The sequence below is a fragment of the Agelaius phoeniceus genome, chromosome 2, assembly GCF_051311805.1.
Source record: "Agelaius phoeniceus isolate bAgePho1 chromosome 2, bAgePho1.hap1, whole genome shotgun sequence".
Lineage (NCBI taxonomy): Eukaryota > Metazoa > Chordata > Aves > Passeriformes > Icteridae > Agelaius > Agelaius phoeniceus.
The window spans coordinates 91,830,188-91,845,003 of NC_135266.1; the positions used below are offsets into that span (position 1 = coordinate 91,830,188).

Sequence of the window (14,816 nt, forward strand, 5' to 3'; positions counted from 1 at the left end):
GAGTAAATGAGAGCAACTGATTCATCTTCCTTTCAGTCCTGCTATGAATGCACATTATTTTTTGCCTGTTTTTATACTGGGCTATGAATAACACAAGTTAAACCAAAATGTTCAAATATTGGTCTGTGAGCAGGGGAAGATGCTATAAGACCTAAGGACAGGGACGTATTTGACAAAGTTAAATGAAGGCCCAAAGCAACTCTGATTACGGAAAATTAAATTTTTGCATTATATTGAAGCACATATACACTTTACTAAATGTTTTTAATATGTATTTGGTTTAGCTATGTATATAAGATTTATTTTACTTTTCTGCTTGAGGGCTTAAAATGGTAAAGTTAGTTCCTTTTTGACTTACAGCTTTTCTTAATTTATTTTCTAGAACTTTCTGACAAAATATTTCAGAACTTGGCAGCCCCACAGTATGCAGCAAACATAACACTTTTTAACAGTTAATTTCATGCTGAAGTGTAAGAATTTTTTTGCAGGTAAGTGATAGTTAATTTTTTATAATTTAGCGAGCTGTAAATGATGAAAAATTTCACAAATATGAGCACCTATCTTTGATTAATAGCAATATTTTCTCACAGTAGCCCATGGGTTTCAATCCTATACTTGGGAGATTTATGCACGCTTTATTGTCCATTCATTACTCACTTGAGAAATTCAAACAACTTCCCAGTACTTTCGGTTATGTAGTTTTCTTGAGATGAAAACAAATATTACAATGGAAGTCCCTGGAATGGGATTAATGTATGAGGAAAGGTCCCTTTGTTTACATTTTCCATAATTGTATTATTCCAAATAAACTCACCATTTGGATATGGGGTTTCACAAAGAGTTAAAAAATCAACTATAGGATGATCCATTTCAAGAACTGTAATTGCTTTCCCATGCATGATTGTTAAACTTGGTCTTCGACAAGGTTTATCATATGACAATCCACCAGAAAATACCACAAATGGTTCACTGTATTAAAAAAAATAGATGTAAGTCTACATAGTACATACAAGTTTACATTATAGGTTTAGTATCTGCAAAAATTAATAAATAGGTTTGTTAAAAGAAAGCAGGAAAAGATTCTAAAAGGACTTAAACTCCAGAATGTAATATTGACTTAATTACAGAATTAAAAACAAACCTGTTTTTACAGGTCTTGTACTCTACTTTAAGAATTGGTTTACAAGATTCAGGTTTTTTTCCATCTCTTTGAACTTTTCCTAAGGAAAGAAAGAACATGGAAACTATTAAAACATGAAATTCAATGATCAAACTAAAATATATATATTGAAACAACTGTATAAGAAACAAAAAAAGGAACTTTAAAGCTACAAAAGATTAGAAGTATTAGCTCCTATTTCCATAGAATATGCATTTGTCTAAATTAATTACATTTATTATGTCTTTGTGTTTTTACTACCACATCTAAAGAACCACAGAACACACTTCAAAGACATCTATAAAGCATGCAGATTTCTGAGTATGAATCTTAAATAATAATGAATGAATCATACTAATTATATGCCTTTTTTTCTGAACACATAATGACCATAAACAGCTTCATTTTTTCCTAAGACATTCTTAGATTGACATAATTCCTGTTGTTGACAAAACATTACACGCTTTGGAGTGTACCTAGTTGAGAGATAAAATTAAATGAAGCATACAACTGAAATTCATTAGTTCTTAGTTAATTATGGCTCAGTACTTTCTTCCAATCAGAGAAAAGTCACTTGCAAACTAAAAAAATATCCATTTTGAGTTTGTGCTTTGGAAAGTCTATGCTTGCTTTGACAACAGCCTGACTGGAGGATACAGTGTAGATGGATCCAGACTTTTCTCAGAGGTGCTCAGTGCTATCATGGGAGGTACAGGACATAAGCTGTGCCATGGAAAATTCTGGTTAGATATTAACAAAAAAATTGTGCCACACGGGTCATTAAATATCAAAAGATATTGCCCAAAGAGGTTGTGCAATTTTTTGCTGGAAGTGTTCAAGTGCCCAATGTCCTGAGTTTACTCATCAAATCAGGCCTTTTTGATCTGGTCATCTGACTGGCTGAGAGTTCCCTTCTGACATTATAGAATTATGACTAAAAATGATAAAACAGAGGTAAATTAAGAAAATGCTAAATCCTTTTGAGCCTACTTAGATCTTGACTTATTCTCCTTTCTCCCTCTTTACCCAGTCAGATTTTTCAGTAAAGTAAATGTAAATGTATACATTTACAATGGTGTCAGTACTTTTAAAAAACCTAATTTGTTTGAAGCAAATTTATATAATGCCCTACACATAAAGATAAACCCATCTCTTACTATGGCTCCTTTAAATTCTTCATTGCAGTTCTTTGGGAAGCCTTGTACCATCCCCATGACAAATACCACAGTACCTTGTACAAAACGCATTAATTTGTTGTGAAAATTGCACATAAAAGTACAAACTATAAAAGAAAGAAAGAGCCTGAGGGTCTCACAATCCAGCAGTAGACTCTAAAATGGAATTGGATAAGACATTAGAGTAAAAAAAATCAGAAAGAGGTATTTATGACACCAATTACAATAAAAAGTTTGATCTAAGTTACTGATTTTACAATAATTTGCAGATACTTTGTGGATCAAAATATTTATGCAAGAAGCAACATCTGGGCTACAAGGAAAAATTAAATAAACATACATATCAGCAAGCAGCACTGAGAACACTGTTTTGCTTCTTAGTTACACATTTTAACTATCAGAATTACCGTGTGGAATTGTGGTCTGGAATGGTCTGTTAGGGCTTTTCAGATTCCATAGGGTCAAGCTGCCATCAGAGTGACTACACATAAACTGCTTCCCTTCATGATGCCAAGCAACAGAATGAATAGCCTACAGAAATGAAAGAAGAACTTGAGAGTGGAATACAGTGTTTACACTACTGATAGTTTCATGTATGACTTTAGATTATATTGTTCTAATGGTATATCAAGAGTTGGACAGCTCCTGTTTGTCTGAATTCCATTACCATCACTTTTACCAACAGATGGCTGTAATCCACATTTCATCATAAAGGCTAATGTAGCACAGTAATGTAAGAAAGCCTGTACTGAATCAGGCCAAAACTGAAGGAAAAGGGTATTAAGGTAAAAAAAGTAAGAACAAGGGTCATACAATGCAGTTGTAATATGTCTGATAGCTCTCCTTAGAAGTATTTAATCTGGTAAATTTACAGGTAATTCTATGTAAAAATCTTTACAGGTACCACACACAGAGTCTTCCTCAGAGGAAGTAAAACACTGTTCTTGGATAATTTCCACATGCATTCTCACATACTTCAGCTGCAGAGCAAGTCCACAGAAATCTGGGATGTTTAATGTCAAAACCAAAACAGGTTTTGGTTTTAAAAAATCCAGGGCTGTTTCACTGGTACAGAAAATTACCAAAACAATGATGCAAGATAGTTTTGGAAGAGATAGTGAGTCAGAGGAGAGGAATATCACACTCCTTTGTGCATGCTACAAGAACTACATGATGAATGTTATGTACACCATTCTTAGTATTTTGTGCATAATTAGTGGAACTGAAAATATCCATAGTTACATCAAACTATTGGAAAGGATAATGGGGTGAGTCCTTCAATTTCCCTGATATGTGCTGGAAACTAACAAAAGCCATATTGTGAAAAAACATTCATTCTGTACCACAGTTCCTCACACACTCCTCACAGAAGCACAAACTCACAGAATTCTCCCTTGAATCCATATCCCTTCCAGAAATGTTCACTGCTAAATAGTAAAAAACACAACATAATCTTATGTAAATGTAAATAAAAGAGACCTATTTTTGAATGCAGCTTAATAAATTTCCAGGGTTTTTTCTACCTAGGAAATGCTAAGGCCTTGCATGCACTTAAAATTGCATATAGACATTTACCTGATTTATTCAAATGACTTAACATCATGCCTGGGTATTCAGGTGCTACTGGCCAGTATTTTAAACTCCCTGTTGGTTTTCCTCTTTTAATCATTATATTGATTGTTATGGTTGGTTACAGCTCATGGTCTGGAGAGAGTATCAGAAGAAATCAACCAAAGGGCCACGACCCTTTACCAAAGCTTTACTCAGCTCTTGGGGCTGGACAGCAAAGCCACAAATGAGATTGCATTAAGATGACCCAGATGTTTTAACAGCAATCCAACATGCCTTGTATATCAATGCTTGATTAACACTAAACTACTAAAATAGTCATGTCAGAAAGGACACAAAAAACAGAGCTGAAAAAAATTGAACTCTAGGTATTTATTTTTTGGTGACATAAGGGGTATCACCCAAACTTCTATCTTCCAGAGAGGGAGTTGGTACACAATTCCTCTTAAATAACCAGAAGAAACTGAACTATAACTGCAGTAACAAAAGACAACTCAGAAAGATGGTTCATGCAGAGTCCAGTGTTGTTGCTCTCAGGTAGAATAACCTTAGTTCTGCGGGGAGCACTGCTTCACTTACACTGAAGACATGTCTATCCTCATGCAAATTAATTCTGACATGACCTCATTCATGCTTGCTATCATGCCAAATTTGAATCTGGTTTTGATGTGTTGTCACACTTAGAAACATGTCACATGGTTACAGTCACTGACTGTGTCTGAGCAGAAGCTACCAACTAGCTAAAACCTGTACTGAGCTGCTTGTTAAACTGCCTCTCTGTGACCAGGTACCACCTGCCAGCATAAAACTCCCATGGAGCAGAGTTGAGGTGGGATGATCCTGGCATAGCCAGCCGGCATAGCAGCAACTCAAACGGACCTGTTAGACTTTGCCACAAAATGGGCAAGAAGAACAGAAATGCTTTTGGAGGTCTCAGCTGCAAGTCACGAGTAATTCTGAAAGATGATACTGAAAAAGTCCTAAATTTTCTCTCTGTTAGATTATGTCTAGCATTCAGATCCACTTCTTTAGCATCCAAACACAAAGGAGCAGTTATTTGCTTAGAACAGGAGTTCCTCATGGTGGGTGGCTCATGTGAATGTTCACAGAGTGTAAGCACATAAAGCATCTCACTCCAGATTAGGTATGTTTCTCTTTCTGCAATACCCACAGCGGTTGTATACACATTCCATCTTCTCTCATACTCAGCTTGTACTAAAATTAAGCATGCCTAACACCATTTCAGTTCCTTCCTAACCACAAACCCTCACCACTGACGGTCTGTAGTACCACTTTTAACCATATTTTGGAATGAGCAATGCTTGTCTCATCTTACTATTTAAATGCTAAAAATTATTTGTGTTCATAGTACTGCAGGACCATTAAAGCAAGGGCCACATCCAATTTGATACTTCCATAGTGGCACAGTGCTAGACAAAGATAGGGAGTTGTAATTTGGCATATGCCTCTGAGAACTCTGCATCTTCATTTTGGGATGTGTTCCAGTGAAAGATGACAACTCCTTCAGACAGCTCTGAATGGGGGTTGATGCAAACTTCTAAAGCCTGCACAGGAAGATGGCTGGATTTTGGGTTTGCCAACTATCAGTAACAACTTGAGAACCATTTGAAAGATCTGTCTTGTTTATGTGCTGTCTTTTTATACCACTTGATGGAAATAAACTTTTGCAGGAAATTATAAAAGAGCTTGGAAGGAAAGCCTTTTATAGAAGGCAATGTGTAGGAGCATTGATTGGAAGGACCTCAATATCTCATGCATATCACCACTGAGAAGATGAAAATCATAATGATAGTAAGAAAAGTGAGGGTGAATTAATTTAATTCAGAACTCATGCAAAGAGGCACTTTTGTACTCAATGAAGATACAGAACACTTACAGGAATTTATCTGAGACTTAACAGATAGCCTGCAACTGGAACTGTTCTGGATCAATGCCAGAGAGATTGGTCAGACATCATGGGGCACAGAGGCCTCCCATCAGTTCAGATAGCATGGTGAAGGGAACAATGACTTCTGCACTGTGATCTTTGGTGGCCAACCCATAACATGAGGCTTAGGCTTGATAATTTGGACTGCTGCAAAGTACCAAGTGGCACATGTAACCCAGGATTTTAAAAATATCCCTTTTTAGTGGCTCCCTAGGGGTAGTGGCTTCCCTGAGGGAATTCTAGCAGGTCTGGAACATTATGAACATGGAGCCTGAAAGTCTGGAATAAAGTAAAATGGCTAGTCAAACAATCCTTTTAAAAACAAAATAAGAATCTTGCCATTATTTCAGTATGTAAGAAGCTAGAACAAGTTGCACAAAGTGGAGTAATGATATAGCAAATAACCACTGAGGAAGAAAGCATGGGACTGATTAAAAGGCAAAAAAAGTTCCTGAGAACAATATTGACAAAATGTGGAACAACTAAATTCTAAATTGTATGAGGAATTTTCAACAACCACCCACTCTGTCTCAAAATGAAAAAAAAAAAAAAGGGGAACCAGCATTAAGAAGATCCTGCTTCATGCAGTCGCATTCTGAGTACAAGAGAGGACAGTGAGTGAACAGACATCCCCACCCCCACCCTTCCTGAGGAGACCTGTAAAAGGAAGAAGTTGTTCAGCCTTAAGTAATAGAAGGGGTGCAATTTCACAAGTGTTTGCACAAGCAGACTGTCACTGAGAGACAATTCAGTGGGCATGTCTTGAGGCTTAAGTGCTGGCCTGTTCAAACTTGTCCTTCGGAACATTTGCTATGTTGATGCTCAGAAACTTAACCTTGAAGCTCAGAGTAGCTTTAATGTGCCTCTGACAGCAGGTCTGAAAGAGTACAGGGTCCACATGTATTCAGATTGCTTTTTAGAGGGGAAATAAATGTGTATACACTCCTTATACATAGCAAGGTGACAAGATGAAGAAGGAAAGAGAACTACAAAAAAACAATTACTGCCAGGATCACTTTAAAGAAAATGTCCTTTTCTACCTTTAGCCTAGCTGCATTCATGTTCATCCATGGTGGTTTTAGAGGACTGGCAGAACAAAGAATATTCTTTCCTAGGGCTAGTGCTAAAATCATAATAACTAGGAATATATCTATTTCTCAAGCAGCTTGATTATTGATAAAGAACTGCACCTGTGGTTAACGCAGGCTGCTTACAAATGACAAGAGACAATTTGTGATAACTATGGCAATATCATTTTGAAAACTGTTTAATCAGATCTTAAATACTAGGCAATATCAACTGCTGTACAAGGCAATTCATCTTCCAATATAATGAATGTTCTAGATATACCCAGTAGAGATTATTATATAATTCCTATTGTAGCTATATCTCAGGTCAGCTCATTGCTAGACTCTGTTCAACTGAGTATCCCCACAGAGAAGCTGATGAACTTGTCAGGATCAAGGGGAGGACATTCTGTGTCATAGTACACTCATGAGAGCTTAAAGCATCAGAACTAGAGATTTCAGACTTTGATTTCTATTGTCAGTAATTTGCCCAAAAAGCATAGCACAAACAGTATTTCCAGAACCAGCAATGCCTTTAGATAAACATCCATCTGCTTGGTAAGACATATGGCAAACTGCTGAATAATGGCTTTGCTGAATTAATGGAAATTGCTTACCTCATCATAATAAGCTCTCAGATCGGCTCTTTTAGATCGTAAGTCCCAGAACACGATGGTCCCATTTTCATAGCCTATCAACAGCTGGAGGAGGGAAAAAAACCACAATTACATTTTCTGATTCAAAAGGTACATATAAATATGGAATAATATAAAAAGAAATAACAAAGTGATGGCCAAGATTGTAATTTGCCCTACACATAATACCTTGCTTTCAAATTATCTTTCAGTATAAATTACTTCACATTGCTGACAATTTAAGATCTGACATGGAAAAGAAAAAGGGCTTTATACACCTTTTTTTTCCCTGGATGATTATGCACCTGGACAGTCTTCTCAATTGCATATCTGCTGAAAACCAAAGATGGTAGCATGTTCCTACCAGGTCTTACTTTCCCTCCCCTTGTTGGAGAAAAAAAATGTTTGACACCTAAGATACCACCTAAATAACTTCAAACCAAGAGAATCACCAGATTAAACTTTCATTTAGCTACTTATATTCCTTTTATTTATGTTTACTATTGCTTTAAAACAATCTCAAGGACTCCTACAGCAGAGAATAAATTGCTTGCTTTCCAATAATTAAAATAAATTAACTGATACGTCAATTTTTACTTCTTATAGAACTGGGACTTTATATCATCATGCACACCAGAGAAATACCAGCAAAGATTTCTGAAAATATGAAAGAGAAGAAAAACAATAGTCAGGAGAAAAATAAGAATGAACACAATCATATCTCCTTGTTTCCACTCAGAAGAAGTGAAATATTGATCTGGTACTGTAGAGTTACTCTTCATTTGAACACAATTAATTTCAGATCTTATGGACAAGATCACATCTAGCTTATTTAGGTGTCCTGGAAACTGTTTCCCATAGAATCTGTCTTCTTAAGAACCTGTTCTGGACATGAAGACTGGAAATGGCTAAACTGGCAGACTCACATTTCTGTGATAGAATATTTTATAAAACTGGCAAAGATAGTTGCAGTTATTCATCATCTGTAAACAGATATATCACAAGATGCAGGCAAGGATTTATAGTTTCTATATAAAGAATTTGTGAAGAATAATGACAAGACAATCTCTTAGCTGGAGAAACCTTAACAGCACCTTTACTATCACTCACTTTGGCTTGCATGAGTCCTAAAAATGAAATTTGGCTGGGCTGCTAAACAAAACATCACTTTCTTTCGAAGTATAACTGATACATCAATACTGCTACAAAAGAGCCTGGGAATACTCTCAGTTCTACTGGATATGGTTCTTTTCATTGACAGGAGAGTATTCCTTTTGTGGAATCTTCTAGCTAATCTGGAAATTATTTATAGTTAATATATTTAATACCTGAATACAAACAATAACTACTTATGCTCCTGAAAAATATTCTCCTGAAAAAAATTCAAACTGCCCTGGAAAAATTCCAGAATATGTAGCATTTTTGCTCTGGATGGCTCCATATGGGATTTTGTGTCAGAATCAGAAAGCATGCAGCTAACTGGATAGCTCTTATGTCAGGATGCCATATGGTATTCTGGGATAATGGGCTGCCATTGACACAGTGAACAAGGAGGGTCTTACTGTAGATGCTTGCACTGTTGGTATAGCAATCCCAAATGGAAGCTATTTGTATATCCAGGAGTTAGTGATGCTCATAGCAGGTCACTTGACTTGGTGCAGGTCTGTGCTGTGCTGCACACAGCACTTGGCTTTCAGGCCTGCACATATTTCTTGGCCACAGGGTAAAAACTTAGCTGCTATTTCTAAAGGACCTTGTAGGCCTCCCCCATTTGATAAAGGTAAGGGCAGTACCTCTGTGCCCTTATCTTAATGTAAGGCAGCATGTCTCATGTGAACATCCTTTTGCTTGACTGTGGAAATGGATATGTCGCTTTTAAAAAAAAATATTTTGGGATCTCCAAAGACCAAAATGTTGGCAAGCGCCTCTTCATAGAGGATGGTGCCATGCCCTTATTGGAGGTTCATCCCATGCTACACAGCTTGGGCTTCCCATGCTCCTTTTTGTATTCACTCCAATAAATAGTATTTTAGTAAGTTATGGAGTCTGTGTGCCCTCCTTACTGTCATCACAACAAGCACTTGCACCTGGGCATTACACTGGGTACCAAACCAGTCACATTCAGTTTATATCTACCAATATTCTTCTCACCTCAGCTTTTGTACAAATATATTCAGAAAAGGGAAGGAATTGAAAAGCATTTAGTATGTGGCCCTGTTTCTTAATATGCCTTTCTTCCCTGGGGAAGCAGGCTTGCCTTTTGATTTTTATCCCTCTCTTTTGCAAAGATATCATGCTCCCGGTAATTTCTTAAAGGTTAAATACCTTTTATCAGAGGCTGCATTTCACCTGAACTATTGCTGAAATGCTTAATGCACAACTGCACTAAAGAATTGCAAGTTACAAAGTATGATTTCAGGGAAGAAATTGAAAGGCAAAGAGATTTGCTGCATAGTCAGGAATCTCTCTTTTTATTCAGACAGTAGTCATGCTGCTTTAGTACTAAAACTGTGGTACAGCACTGAAGCCAGCTTGGGTGAATGAGATTAGTCTCATTGCCAGGATATTTGTGATGCTCTGGATTCTGATCTGTCTGAACCATAAGAAACTCAAACATTCCCACTCCTCTTGGTCATAGTGATCACTTGGGAGATCTATAAGACAAGCTCTATTTCTGTAATAGAAGTAAAAAGCAAAACATCCATAACTGAAGTTGGAGAGGAAAACCTAGACAAAGAAAAACAATATCTGTAAAAAGAGTCGAGGATGGAGAAAACTCCAAACATGTATCTTGCCTTTCATGGCACTTCATTTAATTACTCATGCTTAATTAGGTTACAAAAAAGGCAGAACATAGGACAGAATTTGGAGAGAGAAGTCCTGGCAAGATCTTCCTTTAGAGGAGTTGTTTCACATTTTGACTTAAATCGTTCTTCATCAAATGCTTTTGATGATGGGAGGAAATTTCTTTTTCACAGTCAGCTAATTACATTCTGGTACATGACAGCAAGCCCCTTCCTTGTCCTGGTAACACAAAACAGCTGGAGAAAAAAATCCCAAACAAGCAAGCCTGCCAAACAGGCTTGCTGTTTTAGGTATTATTAGATCTCAGAACTCAGACTCAGAGATAGGAAGTTTAGCTCACCAGCTAATTGTAAATAACATTAAACCTTTACCTATTAAGCTTTCTCTGTTTGCTGGGAAACTGCAGATCATTCAGTTAATGTCTTTTCCTTTGTCAGCAAGAAAAATCATGTTTGCTACAGATCTGCCACTTATAAATGTCTGTGCACTCCAGTCTGTCCCTAATGTACACTTATTAATTGATTTGGCAGACACAGTTTTATTTCATGAACTTAATCACTTGGTCCCCGAATTGTTCTTCAGTGACACATTAAATGCCTAAATTCTCTTTGATGTTTGTCTTTCAGCCATATCTTGTTAGATTCATAAAAGAGACTTGTCTCCAAAGCCTACCTAGATAGCTTGACTGGAAGCCACTCTAGACAAGTTTTGAATGGCAGAAGTCATCCTGAATTGCATTCACTCTTTTGGCACAAGGAACCCCATCACCAGTCCATGAAATGAACTCGAACTTTTAGGAATTCAAAGGATCTTAATGAAAAAGGTGAAGATACTGCCAGAGAACAAACCTCCCTGGCTTTTAAATAGAGCTCTTATGATTGTCCTAGAATTTGAAAGGTCTGACTATGTTTCAGGACTCTGAACCACTCATCGTTCATAGAAGAAATACTTATTTACTTCAGCAAAACTATCCCAGGTATATAACCAACTTTTTAATATGCCAGGGAAGGCTATACCACTGGACTCTTGGCAAAGTACTTGTAGAGCAGTAGTCTTGTAAAGTACAAGAACCTCTGCATTTTGAGTAATGATTATGACTGATTTGTACCCACTATAAAAAAATTCCTGAAACATATGCAAAGAACACTTCTCTCTCTTGCCTATCATGATGTGATGTGTGGAGTCTGACTTCTGCCTCCAATACATTTTGGTGGTCTTTGGTTAGCTTGGAGCTGTGGAGATTAGCAAAGTATGTTGAACTATCATCAAACAGCTCTTTTATCTAAGAATAACTCTGCTAAATTAGATAAAAGTCTACCTATGACAGTATCTTGTACTGAAATGGCCAAGAGCAAATACTAAATAATATGGGAAGAAGACAAGTGTTTGCAACATTCACACATATTCTCTAAGTAATTTTCTCATTCAAGTATAGCCATCTCCTCAACTATACATGGTCCTGTTTAACCTCATCTTTAAGAACCTTTTAGGAGAATTCAGCAAATTTCATCAGTTACCTTCACATGGATTTCTTTTCTGTTAACTTTTCTAGTCTTCTTTGTGATCCGTACATTTTCAGCACACACAATAGCATTTGGAAAAAGTTTCATAGGTTCTACCCATTGCACATTTGAAAAAGTACTTAATTGTCTTGTTTGGAATCTGACCTGTCAGCTTAATTTGGTATCCTTTTAGTTTTTGTATTGAAAGAGACTCTGAGCTGTTTCCATCCTCTTAATATCAACTGTGATTTTTTCAAACTTGGAATCACAATCAGGTGTTTTCCATAGTGAATTTTCCTGTCTCACTAAGTTGTCTCTCATATAGAAAACCCAGTCCCTTCTCTGAATTGCTTTTAGCATTATGTTCATTTTAGACATAGAAGGACAAGTATTATACTCAGTAATCAGCAGGCAGGTCAACAATGCATTTCTTTAATAGCTTTGCTTTGTTTTCTATTCGTCTCTGCATAATGCCTAATTTTGATTTTCTTTATTGTTCACTACTGAGCATTGAGCTGACTGACATTTCCATTGAATTATCAACCATCACTCAAAGCTCTTAATACCAAACAGGAATCATCAGCTCACACCCATTGTTTTATATGTAAAGTCAGAATTATTTTGCCCTACATGTACCACTTGCCATCATTTACCCTGAAATACTTAAAAAGACAGTATTTAACCTGCCATTTTACTGCTGAGTTTCCCAGCCCCCTAAAGTCCAGCAAACCAGGTGACATCACTACTTAGTCTATTTTCTAGGCTATATATGACCATGTTGAACAGTAAAAGTCCCAGGAGCTGCTTTTTCCCCCATTTTTTCCTCATTCTGAATAACGATTGATTTATTCTGCATTCTTAACTAAAGTTTAATGAGACTAAGTTGAAAAATGTAGTTTAATTTATTTCCCCACTGTTGACTTTTTTTAAACTTAGAATTGTCTATTGATTTAATGCTTGGATTTTCTCTTACACCTGTGTACCTTTTACTGATATCTTCCTGTAAACACAATCAATTCTACATTCTGCAAAACTGCAAGTATTTTGTTAGTACCAATTCATTCTTTACACCACTCTCAACCTATCAATGATATAAAGAGCTGTACTGAGATGGTTTTAGTATACCTTACATTTTCTACTACTGCTCCCCATAAATATTCAATGTTTGTTTTTCATAGGCATTTGTCTGAATTTGCTGTTGCTCTTTGAATGCTAGTACTTCATCAGTGCCCAGATGTCTCCCATGTGCCCTCTGAGCAACAAGCACTTGTATTCCCAAGCCAGTTCTCTTTTAACTCTCTTGCCCGGGTCCTTTTCGTCTTCTCCTTTTCTGCTGAAAAATATTTTTAGGTTTCTGTTTGGACACAGTGCATGGCATTCCTGTAAAAAATCTTCACTGACAAGACCATTTTTTTTAGTACCCTTTTTTCCTACACTATGTGCCTTAGGTAGCTCATCAGCAGCTTCTGTTGTGGCCGGCAAACGAGAATGATGTCTCATCAATAAACCTTTATTCTCATCAGGTATTTTGCCAGAGATAATTAAACTGGATTTCTTGATGGCTTCTTGTTTGAGGCTGCAACACTACACTTCAATATGCTTAATTACTTTATTTGATAGTCTTCTAAATTGCTTGACCTATTGTGATTCTTCCAGAAAGGCTCAGAGATGCCAACCAAGTTGTTGGAGGGTTGGTTCACAAGTGCACTGTTTGTGTGTAGTTCTCCTTGCAATATGGGTAAGTCCAAGTACAAGTGATGCAAATGAAAATCAGATGCAGTCATCAGTGCTTTTCTAGGTACCCATAATTCCAGCATAATATCCCCCATAGCAGCATCAGAAATTCAAACTGCTGCCAGTTTCTAACAACTATTAGCTGCTATGTGAGGCACACTGTCAAACAGATACACCATTTGGAAGACGCAGTACTTTATAAATACACACTGAAATGCAATTAATAAAAATTATCAAAACCAGTGAGAGAATTAAATACCCTTTCCATGCAGGCAAAATGCTCAAATATCAGTAGCAACACATTAAAAAAAAAAAAAAAAGGTGTAATAGAATCAGAATTCTGTCAATCATATTTCATCTTTGAAAAAGTACCATACAAAGAAAGCCAGCTCTGATTGTGCCTCCTGGTGATATCAGTAACAACCCTAATGCTCTGACTGTATGTTTGGTTTCCACTTGTGCACAGTGAACAGAGTTGAGAATTGCAAACAGCAGCAAGTTCCAAACTTGGGTTATTATCATGATAATTCTCCTATAAGAAAAGATTTCCTATCTTATAAAAACTTATTATAATGCCTTCATAAGTGCATGTTTATTCAAGTACCAAAGTCATGATACAGCTTTTAGTCAACCTTACTTAGTCAAGCTTTTTTAAACAAAACCATTTAGATGGCTATACATTTCAAGGTACATTGTCTTTGGCATACATTTCAAAGTACAGTATGTTGTCTTCATCACAAATGTTTATTCGGTAAATTTGTACAAAGATAATTTTTTTCTTAAGAACAGTAAAATAGTTAAAATTACTTGCAAACGTACAAAGGAAGCAGATGATAAAATCAGTGAGTAAGCAAAAGGAAAGAGTAGCAAGGCAAATAAAGGCTATGAAATGCTGCAAAATTTTATACCATTGGTTGTACTCACTTTTCCCTCGTCTCTTGGGCTGTCACTTAAATGTACAACTGGGCCAGGGTGAGTCTTGGTGGACCTGCAATACAAAAATCAATTAAAATCTCTGAATGTTTTTTGTTGTAAGAAGAGCTAGATACCTCAGCTTCTAGGTGTGCTAACATGTACCTCCAATGGTTTAAAAATAATTGTAAAAAGCCTGACAGGGTAGTTATAGGTATCTTTTAACATTCTCCTCTATTTCCTTTTTGCCATTGAAGGCAAAGATTCTCTTTTTTTAATGAATCCTTCCTTCATTTTTTTTTAAATCTCA

General features: G+C 36.5%; 1 protein-coding gene across 6 annotated transcripts in view; it reads right to left on the minus strand.

The window, feature by feature from the left end:
- The window catches only part of STXBP5L (syntaxin binding protein 5L), a 184,587-nt gene that overhangs the window by 70,000 nt on the left and 99,771 nt on the right, over nt 1-14,816 (minus strand). For all 6 annotated transcript variants that reach the window (XM_077174258.1, XM_077174256.1, XM_077174255.1 and 3 more), the window contains exons 6-10: nt 14,519-14,582; nt 7,536-7,619; nt 2,742-2,865; nt 1,142-1,220; nt 815-969 (exon numbers count right to left, since the gene is read on the minus strand). In XM_077174258.1, the coding sequence (XP_077030373.1) occupies nt 815-969; nt 1,142-1,220; nt 2,742-2,865; nt 7,536-7,619; nt 14,519-14,582 (506 nt within the window). The remainder of the gene's footprint in view (nt 1-814; nt 970-1,141; nt 1,221-2,741; nt 2,866-7,535; nt 7,620-14,518; nt 14,583-14,816) is intronic.